At 60.0% G+C, this 7,019-nt stretch overlaps 1 protein-coding gene across 1 annotated transcript; it reads left to right on the top strand.

Annotated features, from left to right (window-relative positions):
* Positions 1-898: 898 nt before the first annotated feature.
* NEUROD2 (neuronal differentiation 2) lies at positions 899-4,168 on the top strand. Its single transcript, XM_044745920.2, has 2 exons — positions 899-1,119; positions 2,245-4,168. The coding sequence occupies exon 2, from the start codon at positions 2,250-2,252 to the stop codon at positions 3,387-3,389; it is 1,140 nt and encodes a 379-aa protein (XP_044601855.1). The 5' UTR covers positions 899-1,119; positions 2,245-2,249; the 3' UTR covers positions 3,390-4,168.
* The last annotated feature ends 2,851 nt before the right edge of the window (positions 4,169-7,019 follow it).

Here is a 7,019-nt window from a genome sequence, read left to right as displayed (position 1 = left end):
TCATTTGTCTAGCAAGGCAAGGGGATGTTTGGGGGGGGGAGGGGTTTCTGGGTTAGGAATCCAGTCTGAGACCTCCTCCCTAATTCCCAGATGGTGGGTGCAGAGGCTCATCCCAGGGGTTCCTCTCCACCCTCACCCAAATGTACATATACCCCCCAAACACCCGAGGAAGTCTCTCCCATCAGCTGACTCCAGATATACACACGTCCCCACAGACACACACACGCCCATGCAGAGGCACAGACATCCAGGCAAGTCTTTCCTTTTCTCTGTCTTTCCCTTGGTTTGAATTTCGTGCAGCCACATATGTTGTGTGTGCGTGAGAGTGGGTGGGGGAGGGGCAGACAGGGATGAGGGATGGCATGGTGCCAACATCTACCTATGGGGCTTGGGGCAGGGACGCCCCCCACGCCCACCGTGGGAGGGGGCCTCAGCTGTCCCTTTGTGGCTGAGGAGGTTCTGGGGGCTGGGAGCAAGCATAGAGGTCCCTTCTCTAGACCCGAGGGTCTGGTCCCTGACCTACCTTTGGGGCCTGCAAGGGAGGAAATGGACAGAGCAGAACCCTGCAGGGAGCACAGAATTGGGGGCCACCACAAACCCCCAATTTCCAGCCTTGCCACCTCATTGTTCCCATGTGGGGGGCTCTATATCCAAGGGGGGCAATTCTTCCCACCTCCCTCTCAATCCCTGCTTTCCCTGCGTTGGGCGGGGAGGGGAGGGCGGCAGAGATATTTATTTATTTCCTTTATTTATTTAATTTTTTTTTTTTTTTTGGAGTAGAGAGTGACAGATGGCGGCGGGTCCCGGGGGAGCCGGCTCTCCCCCAATGCAGACGCATGCCAATCACCGTCTCTCATGTGATAGCTGCTGCCCGTGACGTGCCAAGCCCATATGGCCTGGCATAGAGGCTGGTACCCCGCCTGGTAGAGATGCCACACTCGCTCCGCGGTTCGCATGGCGCTCTGAAGACGCCGGCGCCCGCCGCCTTGAGGAGCCGCTGCCCCCGCTCCCTGAAGATGGGGGAACAATGAAATAAGCGAGAAGATTCCTCTTCTCCCCCCTCTCTCTCTTGCCCCCCTCCCCCCCTCCCCTCCCCTCTCCCCTTGACTCCTCTCCGAGGTAAGTTGTCCGAAAGGGAGCTATATCTGACCTGCCGGTTATGTTTGGGGGGCTGCTTCGGGCGACAGGAAGGTCCCCAAATCCTTTCTTCCTGGGACGATGCCCCCTCATGGGGTGGGCATCGGAGGTGCCCCGGGTTCCCTCTCCCCCAGGGGCTGCAGCTCAGGGGGCTGCGGAGGGAGGCGTCTCTGCCTGCGATGGGCTTGGGGAGGGGGGGAAGAAGGATCATGGAGGGGGGTGGGGTGGTGAAGAGGCTGAGATGGGAACCCCCCATAGTTGTCCCAGAGGAACCTGCGACCTTTCCCCACTACCAAAAGAAAGAGAAGCAAACAAACAAATTTGGATTTTTTCCCGTCAATCCCGAAATACAACGAGATCTGAAGAGCCGTGTGGGAGGGAGGCAGTTTAAAGAGGGGAAGGGGGCCCCTAGCCGCAGGGGAGACGGACGGGTCTCGCTTCTCTCGGTCTCCTCCCCACGCCTGGGCTCCTCAGTCCTCGCCGCCTGGAGCCGGCTCCGGGAGCTGGGGACGCAACGGCTGGAGGAGACCATCCTCCCGCCGCTGGAATTGGGGCTGCGGGGGTGGGGGCCGAGCCGGGGGCGGCGTGCGGCCAAGTTGCAAATTGGATTAGGGAGCGTGGGGGTGAGAGCCACGGGAGCGGCGGGGGAGCCGGGCCGAGGGGCCCGGGCCGCCAGAGCCGCCGAGCGGGGCAGCTGTCCCCACCGGCGGCCGCCCAGCCTTCTTCCACCGCCGGGAGAGAACAGGCATTCAGGGCGAGCGCGCCGCCTCCCCAGGCAAAGAAATCTGTTCCCTACAGCCCCTGCCCAGTCCCTGTCCTGACCTAGAGAAAACCCAAGCGTGGGGAGCGGCCCCTCGTTCAGGCGAGGGGCGGAGCTGGGGCCCAGCGCTGGGGAAAGGGCCTGGGCCGAGATCCCGGGCGGCCGGGACAGGGCTGGGCCGGCTGGCTCTGGGTGGGGCAGGCGGAGGAGGTGGGCATCCGGGCCGCCTGGGGAGGAACCTGCACCAGACTTGGGGTTGGAGGTGGGTTGGGGGGAGGGCGGCAAGACCCCAGCGCGCCCCTTACTCTGCTATCTGTCTTCCCTTCCCGCCCGCGGGGCGCCCTCAGGCACCATGCTGACCCGCCTGTTCAGCGAGCCCGGTCTCCTCTCGGACGTGCCCAAGTTCGCCAGCTGGGGCGACGGCGACGACGACGAGCCGAGGAGCGACAAGGGCGACGCGCCGCCACCGCCGCCGGGGCCCGGGGCTCCGGGGCCCGCCCGGGCCGCCAAGCCAGTACCTCTCCGTGCAGACGAGGTGCCGGAGGCCGCGCTGGCCGAGGTCAAGGAGGAAGGCGAGCTGGGGGGCGAGGAGGAGGAGGAAGAGGAAGAGGAGGAAGGGCTGGACGAGGCAGAGGGCGAGCGGCCCAAGAAGCGCGGGCCGAAGAAGCGCAAGATGACCAAGGCGCGCCTGGAGCGCTCCAAGCTGCGGCGGCAGAAGGCGAACGCGCGGGAGCGCAACCGCATGCACGACCTGAACGCGGCGCTGGACAACCTGCGGAAGGTGGTGCCCTGCTACTCCAAGACACAGAAGCTGTCCAAGATCGAGACGCTGCGCCTAGCCAAGAACTACATCTGGGCGCTTTCGGAGATCCTGCGCTCCGGCAAGCGGCCCGACCTGGTGTCCTACGTGCAGACGCTGTGCAAGGGTCTGTCGCAGCCCACCACCAACCTGGTGGCCGGCTGCCTGCAGCTCAACTCGCGCAACTTCCTCACAGAGCAGGGCGCCGACGGCACGGGCCGCTTCCACGGTTCGGGCGGCCCGTTCGCCATGCACCCCTACCCGTACCCGTGCTCGCGCCTGGCGGGCGCGCAGTGCCAGGCGGCGGGCGGCCTGGGCGGCGGCGCGGCGCACGCCCTGCGGACCCACGGCTACTGCGCCGCCTACGAGACGCTGTATGCGGCGGCGGGCGGCGGCGGCGCGAGCCCGGACTACAACAGCTCCGAGTACGAGGGACCGCTCAGCCCCCCACTCTGTCTCAATGGCAACTTCTCCCTCAAGCAGGACTCGTCCCCCGACCACGAGAAGAGCTACCACTACTCTATGCACTACTCGGCGCTGCCCGGCTCGCGGCCCACGGGCCACGGGCTGGTCTTCGGCTCGTCTGCTGTGCGCGGGGGCGTCCACTCGGAGAATCTCTTGTCTTACGATATGCACCTTCACCACGACCGGGGCCCCATGTACGAGGAGCTCAACGCGTTTTTCCATAACTGAGACCTCGCGCCCGCCCCTTTCTTTTTCTTTTGCCTTTGCCCGCACCCCTGCCCCCAGCCCCCCTCATCCCGAGCGCGGGGGCACCCCCACCTACTCTGGCGCCGGGCGCGGGGAGCAGGCCGCCGGTCCTGCGGCTCTCCTGGGCAGCTCGGCCCTCCTACCTGTGGGTGGCCGATCCCAGGGGCCTCGCTTCCCCCAGGGGACTCGCCTTCTCTCTCCCCAAGGAGTTCCCTCCTCCTCTTTCCCAGGGAGTACTTCTCCAGGGACCCCTCTTCGGGCACTCCCTGGAGACACCGCCCCTCCTTCCCAATCCCTACACTTAGGTTTCCTCCTCCCCTTCCTCCCTGAAGGTCCAAAGGCGTTGGTAAGGGGGCAGCTGAGCTGTGGGATACTGTTTTCCTCCTCTCCTTATTATTATTTTTAAAACAGACACCGAGCTGCCAAGGCAGAGAGGAGCAGGGCGCCCCCTCTTTCTTGAAGAGGGCGGAAGTCAGGGCGCCCGAGCCCGGACCTAGAACGCCCTCACCCCTAACCCCTAGTCTCAGCGTTTTGTGATTTTAATTTTGGCGGGAGGGAATGTGGATTGAGAGGAAAGAGAGAAGCCAAGACAATTTGTAACTAGAATCCGTTTTCCCTTTTCCTTTTTTTAAACAAACAAACATACATACAAAAAACAAAAAAAAAAAAAGCTAAGAGGCGACGGAGGCCGAACGCAGAGTCCGGATCGCAGAAAAAAACGCAGTAAGAACTTTTAGAAGCAATAAAAGGCAAAAAATACTACTACCAATAATAAAAAGACACAAATATCTATGCAAGGAGGTTCTGACTGAGCCTAGCGGCCCGGCCCGGCCCCGGGATGCCCCTCCCGGCCCGCGGGGCCGTGCCGCCCAGGCGCGGATCTGTGCACTTTGGTGAAGTGGGGGCCGGCGCCGCCCCCTCCCCTCCCCAGGTTCTTACAATCAGTGACTCCGAGATTTGGGGCCCCAGTGCCACTGCCCTCCCCCGCCCCGTCCCCGTTGTGCGTCATGCTGTTTTTTAAAATCCTGTTTCCAAATTTGTATGGAATGGCAAACTGTTGGGGGGGTCGGTTTGGGGAGGGAGGGTTTGCATGAGAGACACACACACGCACACCACACCGCACGCACACGCAGGCCCGGCGCGGGCGTCCCGGGGCCGAGGGAAGAGAGCTCGCCAGCCCCCACCTCCCCGCAGGCACCTCTACCCCTTTCTGGGGTAAAGGTGGAGACCGAGACCTGGGGGCAGCCCCGCCCCTGCCCGACTGTGCCTCGGTGGGTGCCAGGCGCCCGGCGATTTCCGGTGGCCGGAGAGGGAGTTTTTGTCGAGGCGTCCTCTCGGTTCTGGCGGACAGGTGGGCGAGGAGAGGGCTGAGGGCTCCTTCTGGAGTTTTCCCAAAAAAGGGGCAAAAGGAAAACCTCTCCCCACCGGAAGCAGGAGATCAGGCGTCCAAATACACGATGCAAAGATGCAAACCCACAGGCGACACACCCACACACTCACCCACACACTCACACGCAATTTTACCTTCCTCTTGTAGCGAAGATGAAACTCCCGTCGGACACCCGAAGTGCATTGCGTGTTTCTGTTCAGTTTAATGACGATTAATAAATATTTATGTAAATGAGATGCAAAGCCGGTCCGGTTTCTCACGGTGGCCTCATTTCATTCCATTTCATTCGGGGGATTGAGCTGGGGCTGGGGGTGATGGAGACACAGAGTCAAGTGACTGTGCAGAGGCCAGGCAGAGGGACCCTGGACACTCCTGGGTGGGAGTCCCACCCTACAAACCCCCTCACACACACCCACTGGGCACCAAAACAGCTACACTTGCCGCCCCTCCCAGACCTTACACAGACTCACACAAGCCCCCAGCACAAAGCAATGCACTAATCTCCTTATACTCCTTCAGTTCCCAAAGATGCACACGCACCTCCTTTGAAAACAAAATATCTTTCCATCACTGAAAAATGGCCAAATTGGGAGCAGCCGGTCATTTTACAACCTTCTGCTCACTGTTGCAAAAAATAAGTGTGTAGAGATAAAGAGACAACCATTTGAGCTAGACAGGGATATTTTTAAATAAAAAAAAGCTATAAGGTCATGAGAATGAAATATTAATGGAGGTAGTTTTTTCGGTCTTAAATTTGTGTTTCAGTGGACTCGGGAAATGGCCTCAGGAAGGTTGAAATTTGTAGGGGTGTTGATGAGATTGGAGGAACACCCCAGAGCTCTATGAGGGGGCCTGAGTCTAGGCACCCGCCCCATAGAACGGAGCTTGGCTTCGCCCTGAGCTTCCGCCGACAGGGCAGCGGGAACCTCTTTGGTCCACCGGGACAGCCTCCTTCCTGTCTGGTGCAGCTCCGGACAGAGGGAAGACCTCAGCCTAGAGAGGCTCAAGAAGGGCACCACAGAGGAGCCTATTCTGTCCAAGCAGCTTCCCACCGCAGAGTAGCTTTACTATTCTCTTTCTCTGAGCCTCAGGGGCAGAGGCAGCTATGAACTGACCTCCCTGAAAGGACGCCCCTCTCAGACACCAGTGTCCACCGGACTCCTGGAATATTTGGAGAGAAGTCTGAGTCCCAAAGACCCCCAACCCAAAACCTGAACACACTTAGAAGTACCGGACTCGGTTGTTTCTGATGCTGCTTACTTAAATTATTTCGAAAACACTTTTGCTCACTAAAGTAGAGATGAGGATGGTACTCGTGCGGTTGGGGCTTGAGGTCAGGCGTGCTAAGGCTTTTAAAGGTTGGATCCAAGATCCCCAAATTAAAGTGCTCTGACAAAAGCGGGAAAGGGGAGGGTAGTTGAAGAAGGAAGCCCTAAATGCGAAAGGGTGGATCGGATTATACTGCCTGGCCTTGAGCTCAGTGGCTCCCGTAAGTGACCACCCCCAAACCCTCTCTGTCTCCCCACTAGAGAGGAGACCCTCCCTCGCCCACCGCAGGACAGCCCCGGAAGGAGCCGGCCCGGGACTGGAGCTGTCCGCTCCCAGGTGCTGACTCTAGGCCAGCCTCGCGCCTTCCAGAGGGAGGCCACGCGCGTCTGGCCCTGGAGAGCCGGGCGCAGCGTGAGGCCCTTTCCAACGTCCTGCGGGAATTCTGGGGCAGATTTCTCCCGCAGTTTTCGGAGAATTTCAGTGGAATCCTTTCAAAATTTCACCTCCTCTGAAATTCTCATTTCATTGCCTCTCTAGAGTGAAATTAAATACTGGGCCCTTCATTGCCAGGATTCACCTCTGTCAGTGGTCTAAGGGGTCTTATAGACCTCTGAATCACTCCTATTCCTAATCCTTCCCCATTTCTTGCGTGGAATATGGAGCTACGCCCTCATTACAGACCCAAATCTGGAGTCTGGTCTGCTCATGGCGTAGGACAAGGCCTGGCAGTGACAGCCGGAGAGAAAAGGAACTCGGCATCCATCCCGAGGAGTGAGTCTTATCCTGCCCTGGGAGCAAGGTTAATTGGGCTTTTCCCCCATTCAGTCAGCTTCCCAGAACCCTCTCTGAGGTCTAGGCTGGGCGACATCCAGGTGGCCTGTGTGTGAGGCCGGGAGTAAAAGACCCTTCCACGTGGCTCCCCTGGCTAGACCACAGACTCCTACACTTTTTTC

The sequence above is a fragment of the Equus asinus genome, chromosome 13 (genome assembly GCF_041296235.1).
Source record: "Equus asinus isolate D_3611 breed Donkey chromosome 13, EquAss-T2T_v2, whole genome shotgun sequence".
Classification (NCBI taxonomy): domain Eukaryota; kingdom Metazoa; phylum Chordata; class Mammalia; order Perissodactyla; family Equidae; genus Equus; species Equus asinus.
Note: the sequence above shows the minus strand (reverse complement) of the source record. Positions and strands in the feature narration are given on the sequence as shown.